This window comes from Nerophis ophidion, linkage group LG07 (assembly GCF_033978795.1).
Source record: "Nerophis ophidion isolate RoL-2023_Sa linkage group LG07, RoL_Noph_v1.0, whole genome shotgun sequence".
NCBI classification, from domain to species: Eukaryota; Metazoa; Chordata; class Actinopteri; order Syngnathiformes; family Syngnathidae; genus Nerophis; species Nerophis ophidion.
The window spans coordinates 49,450,669-49,468,399 of record NC_084617.1 but is presented as its reverse complement, the minus strand read 5'-3'; the positions used below and the strand labels follow the sequence as shown (position 1 = coordinate 49,468,399).

Sequence of the window (17,731 nt, the reverse complement as noted above, 5' to 3'; positions counted from 1 at the left end):
CTGAAAGTGACATGCTTAGCTGGGTACTGAGGGAATACTGATAAAGGTTAATGTACCCAGAATGCTTTGCTTTGCACACCATGACTCCTCCACACGGGAAAAAAGGGGGTTAACAATTTGACAAGATTAATTTCCTAGGTTATGTATCATTAATTTAATCCGTGTGTTGTGTAAGTGAGGTAATTGATGAGTTGATTATGCATAAATTGAGCCCTGGAAATAGATCATGTTTACCAGGTGGTATGCATAAAATTAAAAAATGAAAAAAAAAAAGCTTATAGGGATTTAAAGTTAAAGTACCACTGATAGTCACACACACACACTATGTGTGGTGAAATTACCCTCTACCTTAGACCCATCCCCTTGTTCCACCCCCTGGGAGGTGAGGGGAGCAGTGCTCGGGAATCATTTTGGTAGGAGGTAATGGGTAATGGGCAGGGTTTAAACTCACGACCTACTGATCTCAGGGTGGACAGTCTAACCACTCGGCCACTGAGCAGGTTTAAATCAAATTAAAACACATTTATCAGATATAAATAGTAAGGGGTGTTCCAATCAGGGATTTACGCTGCCGGTTCTGATACCAATCATCCATGAATAAAATTGTTCGTTACCAATACTGTTACCCATCACATGAAGTAACTGTAAAAGTTTCTAGTTATTTATAACCAGTCCTATTGGCATTTGAAAATTATCAGCATGATATTTAAACTAAAAAAAATAAAGTCACTAATACTAATACTATTACTCATTTGAGCGTTTAAGTCCCATCTTAAAACTCATTTGTATAGGCTAGCTTTTAAATGGAACCCCTTTTTTACCAGTTGATCTGCCATCTCTTTTCTGCTCTGCTCCCCTTTCCTTTGTAGAGAGGTTTTTAGGTGACCACAGATGACGCGCTAGCTGTTTAAAGTTGGGACCACTCATCTGTGCATCAGTTGGGGACGTCTTGAGTAGACTTGTCTTCACTAAAGATGATCTCCTGCTGGCCCCACTATGGACTGACTCTCACACTTTTAACGAGATCCACTTGACGCCCATTGCACCGTTCGCCCAGGATGGGGGTGGTGGGTGGGCGCGGTGGCTTTGGGTGTCCGCTGTCCCCGTATCTGCGGTCCCGTTCAAGGCTTCTCACTGTGTTCCAATGGGTTGAGTTTTTTCTTGCCCTGATGTGGGATCTGAGCCCGAGGATGTCGTTGTGGCTTGTGCAGCCCTTTGAGACACTTGTGATTAAGAGCTATATGAATAAACTTTAATTGATTTGACTCCTATGTTTTTGCCTTTATAGTCACCCTTTGTCCATTGATGTATTCCCTGAATTTACTCTCGGGCGGTATAGCTCGGTTGGTAGAGTGGCCGTGCCAGCAACTTGAGGGTTCCAGGTTCGATCCCCGCTTCCGCCATCCTAGTCTCTGCCGTTGTGTCCTTGGGCAAGACACTTCATCCACCTGCTCCTAGTGCCACCCACACTGGTTTAAATGTAACTTAGATATTGGGTTTCACTATGTAAAGCACTTTGACTCACTAGAGAAAAAGCGCTATATAAATATAATTCACTTCACTTCACTCTCGTGTCGACTATATTCTGATAATACCATTGGTGTCGACAATGCCAATTCATGGAGGGATCCGCACTACTTACTGGATGTACCTTGCACTTCCCAGTACTGCAAAGCTGACACATTAACAGTTACCGGCTGTTACATTATCTTCTCTACGCTTATTCATCTACTTGGTAATTTCCTCTTAATAACTGCAGTAAGGCGCTTCTTAAAATAGATCATGGATTATGTTTCAACTTTTAAGATATCTTAGCTGCTTAGCTGCTTAGCTTGCATGCCTGCTCCTGCTTGTTCTCGGTGTGTAACGTGACTCTCAAGACCAGGGGTCGGGAACCTTTTTGGCTGAGAGAGCCATGAAAGCCAAATATTTTAAAATGTATTTTCGTGAAGAGCCATATCATATTTTTTAACACTGAATACAACTAAATGCGTGCATTTTTTAAGTAAAACCAACATTTTTAGAATATAATAAGTCTAATTATTTTTAATAACATTGTTATTTCTTGAACAGGTGCGGTAGAAAATGGATGGATGGATTAAAATACATTAGAATGTTTTATATTTTGAGCATTATTTTTAACATCGTGATTACCAGCGGAATTATTCATTACTTATCGTGTTAAGCAATGTCAGCTAAGATTTATCTGAGAGCCAAATGCTGTCATCAAAAGAGCCACATCTGGCTCCAGAGCCATAGGTTCCCTACCCCTGCTCAAGATACTAAGAAAAGCAGTTTATTTTCTGCAATTGTGAAGATTATTATAAACTTAAGGAATTGTTTCCACACTGTGCATGGAGACACATAATTGCCCGCTAGCGAGTCAACCACACACTAAACAATACTGGGTTATTTTGATAACCCAATTTATGAGTTGCGAGTGTTAGGTTATATTTTGGATTTATTTTTATGAACATCAATCAATTTTTTGGGTTATAAGGGTATTATTTTAACTCAATTCTGGATTTTCAAAACTATGAACCATTTTTGGGTTGTTTTTTTAATGACTAATGCATTTTTGGGTAAAAGGCTTTTTTTTATTAAAAAAAAAATTCTTGAAGGGAATTTTATTATAGATTAATCTCATTAACATTATATACAATCACACGTCTTATGTACGTGAAAATATACGAGCATGCTGTATGGGACTACTATGACCATACACGACAATTATTGTAAAAAAAAAAAGTCATATCAGTCATATCTTGCTTTTGAGTATATTTTAATGGAATAAAATGATTCTGATCAGTAGTTGGGAAGGAGTAGGACAAACGGGCAGTGAAATTTATAGGTTTTAATCAACTATTGGGTCGGGGAGCGCTAAATTCAGCAACCAAATAGTTGGGTTTGGAATAACCCAACATTGTAGTGAGCATAACTCAGCTTTTGTGTTGAATACATTCAACTCAATAGTTGGGTTATGAATCAACCAACATTGTGTTAGCATAACTCAACTTTTGGGTTAAATAATTCACTCCAATAGTTTGATTGGGAACAATCCAACATTGAATTATCATAACTCAACGTTTTGGTTAAATAATTTAACGCAAAAGTTGGGTTAAAAAAATGAACCCGAAATCCATTCATACATCCATTTTCTACCGCTTGTCTCGTTCAAGGTCGCAGGGGGTGCTGGAGCCTATCTCAGCTGCATTCGGGCGAAAGGCGGGGTACACCCTGGACAAGTCGCCACCTAATTGCAGGGTGAACCCGAAATGTTTAGTTCAAATAACTCAAATAAGGTATTCTTCCTTTTCTGAACCAACTGAAAATAAATAGTTCCAGCCAGAAGGGATAGGGATTGAGCAGCGATGGCAATCACATACTTTTTCGAGAAAATTGGCCAAATCAGATTGGTGGCCAATCGATCGGAATATCCCTAATGATTAGTAGTATTGGTGTGAAAATATTTTTGTGTATAATAGATCACCACTATTCATAGGGGTTACTTTACAAGACGCCTAACAAAATATTTGCAAAGACCACAAGTAATTCTAAAAATGCCTATTTTAGATATTGTAAACTAGAGGCAAGAGGTTCACAATTCCTAGTAGGAGACCTTTGGCAGATTCTTAAAACAACTTCAAAAATATGTAAATCAACCCCACAATTTTTCTACAAATGTAAATGTGTTTGAAGATAAATTAACATTGAGCCAACACATGGCAGTGAACAGACAGATAGAGGCAGAAGACATCATATTGGGAGTGGCGTGGATCAGATGGTACAGCGGTCATCCAGAAACTTGAGGGTTCCTGGTACGAATCCAGCTTCTGCCAACCTAGTCACTGCTAGTGTGTCCTTGGGCAAAACATTTCACTTCACCTTGCTTCCAGTGCCGCTTACACCAGTTTATGAATGTTTAATGGTGCTCAGCCAGGTTTCTGTCAGCGAATCACTAGAGTTCTTCCAAACAGTGCACCTGTTTATTCACCTGTGCATTCCAACGAGGAGGAGCAACCACCATAGCTGGTCTGCCATTTTTTGGTCGTGGTCCCCGTGATTGACCGACAGCCCTTTGTCAGTTAGCAGTTAGTTTATACTTGTTTGGATGGGAAAATCGGAATCGTTTTGAAGCCTGTTCAGTGGCCTTGTGGTTAGAGTTGTGACAACTGAGTGAGCAGCACAAATAGAATACAATTTAATATTTATTAATGAATTAGTCATCTTTGTTGTTAGTAAGAACATTCCTAAAATAACTTAAGCTGCATTTAGATGTCGAAGAAATTAGAGCCCTTAAATATGTTTATGCTTTATAATCCGACTAATCGTAAAGATAATCGTTGAATAATCAACTATCAAAATAATTGTTAGTTGCAGCCTTAAAAGTCGGATGGGATTGGCTCCACTCTTGTTGTACTGAACAGGATTATTATAAGCGATAAAACAGGAATACACAAGTTCAGTACAGTTTGATATTGTAAACATGATTTATTTTAATTTTGTTTTTCCACATGTTTCTCAAAATGTCAAAGGTAGTTTTTTGTTACAGATGTTCCTTCACTTTTATTTCTACATCATTTACATCCTTGTGGAGGTCCTTGGAGAGTACATGTAACACTGAAGGACTGCAAATCTTAATTGGTTACTGTTCACTCTTGCGAGCGTGAACATCTGGAACCCTTTTGTACTGTAATAATTTAATCAGAGCAACCATGTACTCTGTTCAACTCTAGCAAAAATAAACTTCACAGGATAATGAATCAGTAAAGTGTCCATTTCTTCTCATTTTATTGCATTTTTTGCAGATAAGTCAAAGTCTGTATTGATTCATTCATTTTCACATTCATTTAAAAACAAAAAATAAAACACATTGGACCACTAAGGTCTGTGTACCTTCCATTCATTCTATTTCCAATTCTCAAACCCAAATCAAAAAACAAAGTTAGGGCCGTTTTTCGATTTTTACTATTTATGAGGGATTTGAAAACAAACAGAATAGTGTTGATTTTCATAAAAATATTGCCATAAAATTTGATTTTGTGCTGTTTTCTTTCCATTTATGTTTATTTTTCCAGATAAACACAACAATCCAAACCACGTTTTTCCAAAATGCAAAAACCTGTGTTTATCAGTGTGATGACAAATTGAACTTCCGTGTCTAGCATGTTTTTAGCATAACAGTAGCACATTTGTTCAGCAGGCGCCCTATTGTCATTTAAAAAAAAATGTCATTAAATAGCTGTCCAACTTTTGTTTTGGAAATAAAAATAGAAAAAATGGGCCAAAATTATTTTTTTGATTTGCTTTGGCGAATTGGAAATCGAATGGACGGGAGGTACACGGACCCACTAAACTAAGCAATACAAAATACATTCAATGTTGAAGATGCAAATTTTGCTGTAGTATAAAATGTTAACTGTTGCTAAGTATTTGTGATGTTTATGAAATGTATTGTTTTCTAGAATTGCAAAGGAATCAACCCTAAACTTCACATGACCGCACAAACCAATCAAGTTATTGTCTCTGGCAAATAGTTCATATTGCAACATTGATGTTTGACATGCATGCATTTTTTTTTTAGCAACTATTGCATATGGTAGTGAGCTGTGCAGTAAATGCTTCTTATAGGTAACCACAATTTCTGGATGTTATGATGTTCGTACTAGTCACGATCCAAAGATTCGTTACTATTTTGGAATGTGCTAGCAGCTCTTTGGTGGCCATGGCTTTTACTTCACCCACTCAGGGTTCAGCTTTGTAGCAGTAGACACCAAAGAGCTTCTGCTGCTTGTCTGGGAAACCAACAAAGCGCACTGCAGCCTCCGTGGGGCTGCAGTTCTTGCGGGGTCGGGAGATTGGGTAGCGGACGCTGCCGTCGGCCAACCAGCCGGCGTCGCAGCGATCATAGCCTTCGAGCTTCCACGCAGAGAACATGTGGCCCACCTTGGCGATCTCTGCGCCGTCGTCAATGCAAGCCTGCACTGCCTCGTCGAAGGTGAGGCTGTTAGGCTGCGTTAGCCAGTAGAAACGTCCTGAAGGCGGCAGACAAAACAGAACATTAGAACAGGAATCACGTTTCAGTCTCATAAATAAAAGGTTGATGCGTGTCAGATTTATGTCCAATTGGAAATCACACTGCTGCAAAAATGTCACAAATTGGCCCAAACACAACAATGAATTATGGTCCACATGTGGTCAAGATCTGCTCGCCAGATGTATCCTTGTTTATTCAGACCATTCTCCTCACCATTCTGCTGAAACCTTTAATAGTTCTGATAACTACACCAGAGGTGTGTATGGTGACATGAATGGAGACCATGGACAGATGTATCAACCAACTACAGCAGAGCCTTGTGCTGACCATCATTTTCTCCTCGTATTTTATTACTACGAACTTACTCCCACCCCAAACTGAATACTCACCCTTCAAGATGGGAGAGTAGCAGAACACGTCAAAGCGGCTCAGGTATTTGTCACGCTTTCCATAGTTTCTGACGCCAGCTATGCTGTTGGCGCCGCCGCAGGGCCCTCTTGGCTTTGTGATGGGATACTGCACGGTGCCATCATGCAGCCAGCCAGCATTGCACCAGTCCAGTCCGCCTTTCCATTCATCGAACAACTGGTCAAAGGTGGCGATCGTTGCTTCCTGATCCAAACAAGCTTGCATCGCCTCATCGAAGTTAAAGCTGTAGCGGCCGAGAGGTGGAAAGTAGGGAAACACCACACCTACGACGGAGGATATTCAGTTATAATTGTTAAGATTGTGAAATTGTTCAATGGAAACAATCGATAATCATATAACAACAATGTAATTACCATCAAGGAGGCCAGCTCGCACCTCCAGTTCAACCTCTTGTACAGTGTCCATCATCCCGTTAATGATCTCACAGCGATATTTTCCAGTGTCATCGGTCGAGACGTCAGTCATCACCAAGGAAGCATCATCACTATCCAGCTCCTGCAGGTGGACGCGATCCTCGAAGCTGCCGTAGGTCATCTTGTGGAAGCCCATGGAAAGCAGTACGTCTTCATTCAGAGCCTCATCCTCCTCTACCTTGGTCCATTTGACTCGAATGCCGACGCCGAAGAAGCTCTGAGCACTTCCTGGAAGACGACATGGCAATGTGACGGTGGCCCCAAGGTCGGCGGTCACCTTAACTAGAAAAAAAGAAGAAGATTGTTCAGTGTCATTTTGTTTGCCATTACTCCAATAATAAATGTAACCACTGAAGCGTATCAGTGAGTCAGTTGAAACTAAGTGGAAGACATGTTCTCATTCATCCAGGTCATTTTACTCTATGGGCTTTCCATCGATCGCAACTGTATCGTTCAGTTTGTATTTAACCTTTTGCCTCGCATCCGAGCAGGCCTCATCAGTTCTTCCACATAGACTTAGATTTATCATATCTGACCAATGGGGTGGGCTGCATGGAAAACTTGATGAATGTGTAGCTTGTCATCCGTTTACTCGGGACATCCAATCGATGACAGTTCAGTTTGTCTTAGACAACACTTCGCATTTCATTCGAGCATACTTCACCAGTCCATGTTTATAGACTTGCATCGGTTGGATCTAGTCAGATCGAGACATTCATTACACCTACGTACTGATTAATGTTTCCTAGCAACCTACTCTCAAAATGGCTAGACATTTATGTTGTCCCATGGGCTTTCACAATCTCTGTATCCGCCATATCTAGACCTCACAAGTCTTTTCTTAGATAAGTGGGCCTGAAGCAGCCAAGGGGTAATGACTCCCTCTAGGCAATAATAGGGCGCAGATGGACAGATATAGACAACCTTTGACCCCCTTTACCGCAGATACAGCCCTGAACAATCAGCCTAGTAATTGAAGTCAGGATCTGCAGTCTGAAACCGTCTGCGAGTGATTTTGACGGAAAGTTGTGTTGTGAATACACAAACTGGAGCTGTGCTTGGACTTCACTGTCACTGGATCTAAAAGATTTCCTTCCTTGGCAGTGAGTGTAGCCACTGTTGTCTTTCCATCCCCACATAATTGGTCTTTTTGCACATTTACACTCAAAGGATTTAAACCAAACAGCAGACATATCTTTGTTCAGAGGCTGTAACATCATTAATATTCAGCTTTACTACATAGGAACATAGCAGAAGCACCATTGACCATCTACCCTTTGGCTCAAATTACACCATATAAAAAAACACTAAAATGTTCATTGACTGTTAATTTAGGATTATAGTATTGTAATATGAGGGTTATAGTTACTCCTTTGTGTGCTAAAAACTGTGTATACTGTAGATTTTACTGTCACAAGGAATGACTCAAGCCTTTGCCATGCCTCATAAATATACATTTAATGAGGTGTGCTTCAAACCGGAGGGACTTGAAAATTCTTGGAACAGAGGAAAGTGACGTCAAGACAGACCCTCATCATGTAACTCATAAATAGAAGTAAGAAACGTGTGCCCCTCTATTTTCTACTGATAACAAGTGAAATGACATAAAGTGTTTTGTCTTGATTAAAGGAGACTTAGTATGCAAAATCAACTTCGTCTTACCTATTGGTACCGGTTTTGTGTATTTGGGATCTCCTTAAGTCCCCAAAATGTTTAATCAAACAATGGAGGCATTGCAGAGATATTCATAAAACGTTACTTGCCTTCCTTCATATTTCGTCCAATTAAGCCTTTTGGAATTTTCCCCAATTTGGGAGGTTTTTGCCAGTTGTGAAGTCAGTGGATATCTCCATATATGGTAGAAATTTACCTAAAGAGCTTTGCGCAAGTCCGCCATTGTAGTCTGACATTGTAATCAATGAGCTCTTTTTTTTCTCTAGTGTCAACATATTTATTTCTTCTTACAATATGTCATTTTACTCTATTTTTTCAATTTTTTCCAATTTTACTACTGCAATGTAACACAGGCTGCACTTTGTTCACTCTTGGTTTAATTACATCCTTTATATTATTTTGCCCTTCCTGAATGCTGGAATTTAGTTTGACAGATAGGTAAACACTCTTTTAAAGTGTACATGCAGTGCAATACATGAAGTAAGCCTGGCATAAACTGGGAAACATTTCAACGCAACCACAGAGGGTAAAGGTTTGCTCTATTTCCGCTAGCTTAATGCTTACATAGAATGGAAGCCCCCATTGACAGGCTAACAAAATTAGCAATATGATATTTTTCAAACCTTTAACGAATGACATTTTATTTATTGTCATTTTTTTTTTTGCCAAGTAAGGTATTTCGACTAACAGACACATAGTCACCCAACTAAACAAATTTGTACTGCAGAGGCCAGTCTGATGCACGCATTGTGCGTTAATTCGCTACAGAAGCCTCAAGAATCAAGTTGTATGAAACTTGATTGGCAAAAGTTGGCTGCACATTTATCAATTGGAAGATGAGAAGTTATCATTCTGTGTAGCAAAATATTAAAACAAAAAGAAGAAAAACACATGGGAAACACTGTTGGTAACCTAAAGAAACACACCCAGTTTCTAGGAAGAAGCTTTAACATCTTCTCTTCCTTGGCTGCTGGCATGTTTGTGTCGTTATGGTGGAATAATTAACAAGCACAGCTGGTGCAAACACCGCGCGCCAACACCTACTCTCTAATTCCAATGTACTCGCCCTTGTTGTTGCTGAATAATGAGCACAAACATAGAAGGTGGGCACAACACTGTTGCATGGATGCAAAGAAGTCATTCCCAGCAGGCCAGCCTGTCATGTTCAATACAACTCATATTTAATAAGGATATAAGTCCTCAACATCTGATCTTGTAACATGAACTCCAACTCAGGCTTTGGATTCAGGCAATTTCCAGGCAAGCCTTTTTGCTTCCAAAAATCCTGGCATCCCATAGGGAAACACCTACAACTAGAATCACACGTAACAGACTATTTATGTACCTTGCAGAGAAACACAGTCGGCCGACGTTCAGCTTAAGGCGCCAGACGTTGGACTGTGGGTTATTAATCTCAACTCGGTTCCTGTCAGAAGGCCCGTTACTGTGGCAAATTGCCAAAAAGCTCAGAGCGCCATAGTGAATCAGTAAGTGTAAGGGCAGACGGCACCCTGTGAACACACAGACAATACGGTTCACATGGTTTTACTGAGGCTATACCCTACTGCAGTGTGTTTCAACCTTTTTTGATTCAAGGCGCATTTTTTTTCATTGAAAAAATCCCGAAGCACTCCACTAGCGGAAAACATAAAAAATGAAACTCAGCAGCCGATATTGACAATAAAAAGTTATTCTCGCAATTGTCGGATATACATTCAAACCATAACCAAGCATGCATCACTATAGCTCGTCTCAAAGTAGGTGTACTGTCACGACTTGTCACATTTGCCGTGACTTATTTTGAGTTTGTTGGTGTTTTACCTGTGTGTAGTGTATTTGTTCTTGTCGTGCGCTCCTATTTTGTTGTTGATTGCCATGTCATGTACAAATGTACTTTGTGGACACTGTCTGCTGCTACACACGCTGTAAGTCTTTGCTGTCATCCAGCATTCTGTTTTTGTTTACTTTGCAGCCAGTTCAGTTTTTAGTTTCGTTTTGCATAGCCATCCCTAACCTTCAATGCCTTTTCTTAGCGGCCCTCGCCTTTAGTATATTTTTGGTTTAAGCATTAGATACCTTTTAACCTGCACGCTGCCTGCCACAGTCGTCTGTATATTGTGATCACTACAAACCATGTTCCCGACATCCACAAAGCAATTAGCTACTTGCTGCCACCAACTGATGTGGAAGAGTATTGCACGGTTACTAGACGACACAGACACTCAACAACGGCACATTATTGGCTAATTATAATTACTGGTTTGCAAAAAAAAAAAGATTTTTAACCCCATTAGGTGAAATGACATCATCTCCCACGGCACACCAGATAGTATATCACGGTACACTAGTGTGCCGTGGCACTGTGGTTGAAAAACACTGGCCTACTACATGGATGTGGCAACTCCACATTGGAGATATGGTGGCCTGTCACCATGTTATTATTACTTTTATTTATAACAGAAATGTGAGTTATTTGTACGGTTGTCAAAATTGTCATTTCATGAATTTGTTATTAAGTTTTCCTAGTAACATTACAGGATTTTAACAAAAATAGGAAAATAAATACCGCACTGATGTTTTACTTATTTTATACCACACACACTTTTTTTAAAAGTTGACACCAAATGGCAGGAAAAACTCATTTGCAGAGGTCATTCTAAAATGACTTTACTGTTTCGCTTAATTATAACTGACCTCATAATCCTTATGTGAATTATATTTATATAGCGCTTTTTCTCTAGTGACTCAAAGCGCTTTACATAGTGAAACCCAATATCTAAGTTACATTTAAACCAGTGTGGGTGGCACTGGGAGCAGGTGGGTAAAGTGTCTTGCCCAAGGACACAACGGCAGTGACTAGGATGGCGGAAGCGGGAATCGAACCTGCAACCCTCAAGTTGCTGGCACGGCTGCTCTACCAACCGAGCTATACCGCCCCTTATCATGCTGTAATGTGAGTTGGTCTTACTTCCTAAATGCTGTGTGTCTAAACTCTGCTGAGCAAAAAGTGCCAATTAAGACTTGTTCAGGAAAATCAAACAGAGCATTTGCAAAAGCGGTCATATTTTGACAATGTAGAACAAATCGCAAGTGGAAATAGAATGTAAAGCAGCATATCAAACAGTAAACCAGATGACTGCTATGTACAAACCCCATTTCCATGAGTTGGGAAATTGTGATGGATGTAAATATAAACAGAAGACAATGATTTGCAAATCCTTTTCAACTTATATTCAGTTGAATGCACTACAAATACAATATATTTGATGTTCAAAGTCATTAACTCTTTTTTTTTTTTTGCAAATAATAATTAACTTAGAATTACATGGCTGCAACACGTGCCAAAGTAGTTGGGAAATGGCATGTTCACCACTGTGTTACATCACCTTTTCTTTGAACAACACTCAACAAACGTTGGGAACTGACGAAACTATTGGTTGAAGCTTTGAAAGTGGAATTCTTTACCATTCTTGCTTGATGTACAGCTTAAGTTGGTCAACAGTCCGGGGTCTTGTTTTCGTATTTTACGCTTCATAATGTGCCACACATTTTCGATGGGAGACAGGTCTGGACTGCAGGCGGGCCAGGAAAGTATCCGCACTCTTTTACTACGAAGCCATGCTGTTGTAACACGTGGCTTGGCATTGTTTTGCTGAAATAAGCAGGGGCGACCATGACAACGTTGCTTGGATTACAACATATGTTGCTCCAAAACCTGTTTGGACCATTCAGCATTAATGGTACCTTAGCAGATGTGTAAGTTACCCATGCCTTGGGCACTAATATACCCCCATACCATCACAGATACTGGCTTTTGAACTTTGCGCTTATAACAATCCGGATGGTTATTTTCCTCTTTGTTCTGGAGGACACCACGACCACAGTTTCCAAATATAATTGGAAATGTGGACTCGTCAGACCACAGAACACTTTTCCACTTTGCATCAGTCCATCTTAGATGAGCTCGTGCCCAGCGAAGCCGGCGGCGTTCCTTTGTGTTGTTGATAAATGGCTTTTGCTTTGCATAGTAAATTTTTAACTTGCACTTACAGATGTAGCGACCAACTGTAGTTATTGACAGTGGTTTTATGAAGTGTTCCTGAGCCCATGTGGTGATATCCTTTACACACCTGAGGGATCAAAGGTCCGTAGTATCATCGCTTACGTGCAGGGTTTTCTCCAGATTCTCTGAACCTTTTGATGATTTTACGGACCGTAAATTCCCTAAATTCCTTGCAATAGCTCGTTGAGAAATGTTGTTCTAAAACTGTTCGACAAGTTGCTTACAAATTGGTGACCCTCGCCCCATTCTTGTTTGTGAAATACTTAGCATTTCATGGAAGCTGCTTTTATACCCAATCATGGCACCCACCTGTTCCCAATTAGCCTGCACACCTGTGGGATGTTTGATGACATTCCTCAACTTTATCAGTATATATTGCCGCCTTTCCCAACTTCTTTGTCAAGTGTTGCAGTTTTAACTTAAAATATGTTGTGTTTGTAGCATATTCAACTGAATATGGGTTAAAAAGGATTTGCAAATCATTGTATTCCGTTTATATTTACATCTAACACAATTTCCAAACTCATATGGAAACAGGGTTTGTACTTTTTCTAATTAGTATGCGACTCATATTGCTTATTAAAAAACAACAAAGGCTGTAACGTGTGCTCAGCTGTGCAAACAAATCACACATGCACTTGTGAGTCACTGGCCATTGCGGGAACGGTTTTAACATTTGTAAAAAATATGTTTTTAATCTACCAGTTGCGATATCCACTGAGTCAGCATGCAGTGGACATATGTGTGTGTTATATATATATATATACATATATATATATATATATATATATATATATATATATATATATATATATATATATATATATATGTATATATATATATATATATATATATATATATATATATATATATATATATATATGTATATATGTCTATATACATATATATCATATATAAAGATATACATGTATTAACATATATATGTATATATATATATATTATTATATACGTATATATGTCTATATACATATATATCATATATAAAGATATATTTCATGTAAATATATACATACATACATACATATATATATATATATATATATATATGTATGTAAGTGTATGTGTATATATATGGATACATATGTACGTATATGTGTTCATTTGTATGTATGTACATATATCAACATGCATATATACATACACATTTTACATACACACATATGTATGTATATATATGTATATATATACATATATATAAACACACACATATATATATATATATATATATATATATGTATATATATATATATATATATATATGTGTGTGTATTTACACATACATATATAAATATATACACATCCATTTATATATAATTATATATACACACATACATATATTTATATACACATTTATATGTATATATAATTTTAATTATATATGTATAATTATATATTGAATATATATAAAATGTTGATATGTATATATTAATATGTACACCATATTCAATATATATATAAATACAAAAAGAAAAAAAAAATATATATATAAATATATATATATATATATATGTATATAAAACTTCATACACACACCCACACACACACAGAGAATGCAGTCAGTGCAATCACGCATGTGGAAAGTTGTAATCCATTCAATCATACACTTCCCGCTAAAATTCAGAACAACCAAAGGGCTCTTGAGTATAAAATTGCACGCAGCCCCACATCCACCAGACAAGGTCACCCCCATGACCCTATTCTGCAGTGCAACCAGTCGTGTTCATGGTTCTGCCTCACTTCAAGAGCATTTAGAGCAATTATTCATACCGCACAGTGTGGTGGTCTGCATGTAGCAGGTTAATGAGCCAAATGTTACTACTCCAGACCCCTCTAACCCAGTGACCTCTTGGCTTATTACCAAGAACAAGTCATTTCCGGATAAGAATGTAATCTTACCTGAATATGGTGCATCAATGTCCGTCAGCTGAGTGTACACACTGCCTGCCAGGGTTAAGGCGAGCAAGGTGATGTACAGCAGACTCGTCATGTTGTCTTTTTTTCTTTAGTAGTAATTCAAAATGAAATCAAAAATGTAATGTTAATACTTGGCGCTTATTATTAAATTTTGGGCTGGAATCTTCTTTTCGGTGCAGCAGCCACCTTTGATGCTACTGGAAAGTTTGGGCCCCTCCGAGGTCTTGACAAGCGTCTTTTATTGAAGGCTTGTACGGATCAGACCACTCCCCTTACCATTAGCCCATCATCATGCACAGCTCTTTACAGGCTCCCTTTTGGCACATTATGTGGAAGCCCCCTCCTCCACCTTGGCAGAATGGAGGACTTGACTGTGTTCTTGACAACCAGCACGTAGACAATGTATGTATTTATTGAGACTATTTTGATTCGTTGCTTAACTGCAGTGATTCATTTATAAAAACAACTCCCTTTATTGAGTGATTGATTGCAAACCACATTTAGAAGCTGATGAATCAGTATAAAGTAAGATCGGACAAAGGGTTATAAATAGTAGGACAGTCCTATATGTGTGCTTTAATACCCATCCAACCATCCATTTTTCTACCGCTTATTCCCTTTGGAGTCGCGAGGGGTGCTGGTGCCTATGTCAGCTACAATCCGTTGGAAGGCGTGGTACACCCTGGACAAGTTGCCACCTCATTGCAGGGCCAACACTGTCTATCTGTGTTTTAATACTATACATGTTTTTTTAGTCTACTGTCTAATAATTATCTTTAAAACAAGTTATGTGTGCTTTAGGCTTTTATGGAAACACAAAATCCGCAAGCAGTCCTTAACAATTCACATGTGTACTTTGTTCCCTCCATCTAATGAAAACAATTTTCCCTTTAAATGGCTGTTAAAAGTGCAGTTACACTCAGTTTTAAAAAAATAAGAAGCTTTTTAGTTTTGCTTATTTGAATGCTCTGATATCTACGGATGGGTACTGAATTTGGTACTTTTATAGTGTAGGTACCAACCAAAGTCCATAAGTTCAACCGGATACGGTGCCTTATTTTGATACCTTTGTTGAATAAAAGCACCCTGAAAGATCTCAGCCGGTCTGCTCCTGGGTAATGTTACACTTTTCCATGCCAACAAAGCAAGAAGAAGGCGCTCAAAAGTAGAGTGCGGCTCCACTTTTCCAAACTCCCAAGCTCAATGCTATTTTACACTGAATCTGCCATTGACCTGCTTTTGATTAGCATTTGTGATTTTACATTGCGAGTAATGATTCGGTATGTAAATCATTAACTTACTCAACTATTAATTTATGATAACTGTTGTATTCATTACTCATTGATTTAATTGTGTTACCAATTTAGAACGGGAAGTGACCAAGAGGTACAATTAAGCTCTACTTCTTCCTATTCCTTTTTCGGAAATGTTGTAATGAGAAATAAAAAAAAATACAGTATATTGTATCATATTGTAACTGTATGCATTTTCGAAATAAACTTAAACAACAACAACACCACCTCCAAATTTGGTAATGAAAACTACAACTAAGATGGACGTTACAATCAAACATTTGGTGTTTAAGAAGTACAATACTTACAGTTTAAACCAGGGATCCCCAAACTACAACGTCCCCCCAAAAAAAAACAATAATATATTTTTTTAAATTATTATTATTTTTAAATCTGTCCTATCTAATCCATTTTCTACCGCTTGTTACTTTCGGTGTCTCCTAGCTGCTCAGGCAAATCATATTGTCTAAAAATGTATTTTCCCATGGATAACGTGACATGTGAAGTGAAGTGAAGTGAATTATATTTATATAGCGCTTTTTCTCTAGTGACTCAAAGCGCTTTACAAAGTGAAACCCAATATCTAATTTTTACATTTAAACCAGTGTGGGTGGCACTGGGAGCAGGTGGGTAGAGTGTCTTGCCCAAAGACACAACAACAGTGACTAGAATGGCGGAAGCGGGGATTGAACCTGCAACCTTCAATTTGCTGGCACGGCCGCTATCATCATCATCATCATCATCATCATCACCAGCCCCCGAGTCAAAAAGTTTGGGTACCCCTGGTTTAAACACTTTGTGAGGCTCCACAAAAGAAAAGGCTGATACATTCAACCTAATTGCAAAGACTACTTCCTGACTAATGCAACACACCGTAGTCTGTACACCGTAGTCTGTACACTACTGCCATCTAACGTCTTAGAATTGCAACCACAGGCAACGTCTACGACATAATACTAGCAAATGAGAGATAGAAGTGTAAGAAAACAAGGTAACGATTGTAAGTCATTTAAAAATACATTTGATTTTCTTTGTTAAGAATTAACATTCATTAAGATATTTGAACTAACTAACTAACTAACTAACTACCTTATGTGGACCCCGACTTAAACAAGTTGAAAAACGTATTAGGGTGTTACCATTTAGTGGTCAGTTGTCCGGAATATGTACTGCACTATGCAATCTACTAGGGCTGCGTATCTTTGGGCGTCCCACGATTCGATTCAACATGGATTCTTGGAGTCGCGATTCGATTATAACTCGATTTTTTCGATTTAACGCGATTCTCGATTCAAAAACAAGATTTTTCCGATTCAAAACGATTCTGTATTCATTCAATACATAGGATTTCAGCAGGATGAATGATCTTTATTGTCATTGTGAATGTACAGGTACAGGTCCAACGAAATTTAGGTTGCTTCCCTGAGGTGCTTTGCATTTAGGAAAAAGAAGAAACCACACAATACACAGAAACAACACAATATACACAATATGCAATTTACAATATGGCCTAAGACTACTCTAAGAGGCAATGTAAAAAACGAGACAATAAAAAGTATAAAGTAACTAGTAAAACTGACTAGAGAGGAGTAGCGCTGATTCCCAGTGTGCTGAGGGGGTGGGAGTCAGTATTTCTTACCTCCTATGCTGTGCAGGCTTTTTATTGTGGATAAAATATGTAAATAAATGTGGTAAATATTGTCCAGTTGGCATGTAACCACTGATTGCACAGTCCCGGATTGTGATTGACCGGTGGCTTCCTCATGTTGCACATGAGGGAGTTTTTATTTTTAATTTTATTTTATTTTTTTTACATTCCAGCTACGTTTATTGCAGTTATGGTCCGGGGGTAGAAACTGTTCTTGAGTCTATTTGGGCGGGTTCGCAT

General features: G+C 38.5%; 1 protein-coding gene across 1 annotated transcript; it reads right to left on the bottom strand.

Moving 5' to 3' along the window:
• Nucleotides 1–4,767: 4,767 nt before the first annotated feature.
• LOC133556404 (hyaluronan and proteoglycan link protein 1-like) lies at nt 4,768–14,779 on the bottom strand. The gene is made up of 4 exons (XM_061906310.1): nt 14,534–14,779; nt 6,820–7,161; nt 6,427–6,729; nt 4,768–6,035 (listed from the first exon to the last, which is right to left on the bottom strand). Exons 1-4 carry the CDS (start codon nt 14,622–14,624, stop codon nt 5,746–5,748), a joined length of 1,026 nt encoding a protein of 341 aa, XP_061762294.1. The 5' UTR covers nt 14,625–14,779; the 3' UTR covers nt 4,768–5,745.
• Nucleotides 14,780–17,731: the final 2,952 nt, after the last annotated feature.

Bases quoted from the DNA above. Each gene is read 5' to 3' on its own strand.
- LOC133556404 (XM_061906310.1), bottom strand. From the start codon at position 14,624: ATGACGAGTCTGCTGTACATCACCTTGCTCGCCTTAACCCTGGCAGGC. The intron at 6,730-6,819 runs GTAATTACATTG...CCTCCGTCGTAG, and splicing joins GCGAGCTGGCCTCCTTGATG to GTGTGGTGTTTCCCTACTTT. The intron at 6,036-6,426 runs GTGAGTATTCAG...TGCCGCCTTCAG, and splicing joins CTACTCTCCCATCTTGAAGG to GACGTTTCTACTGGCTAACG.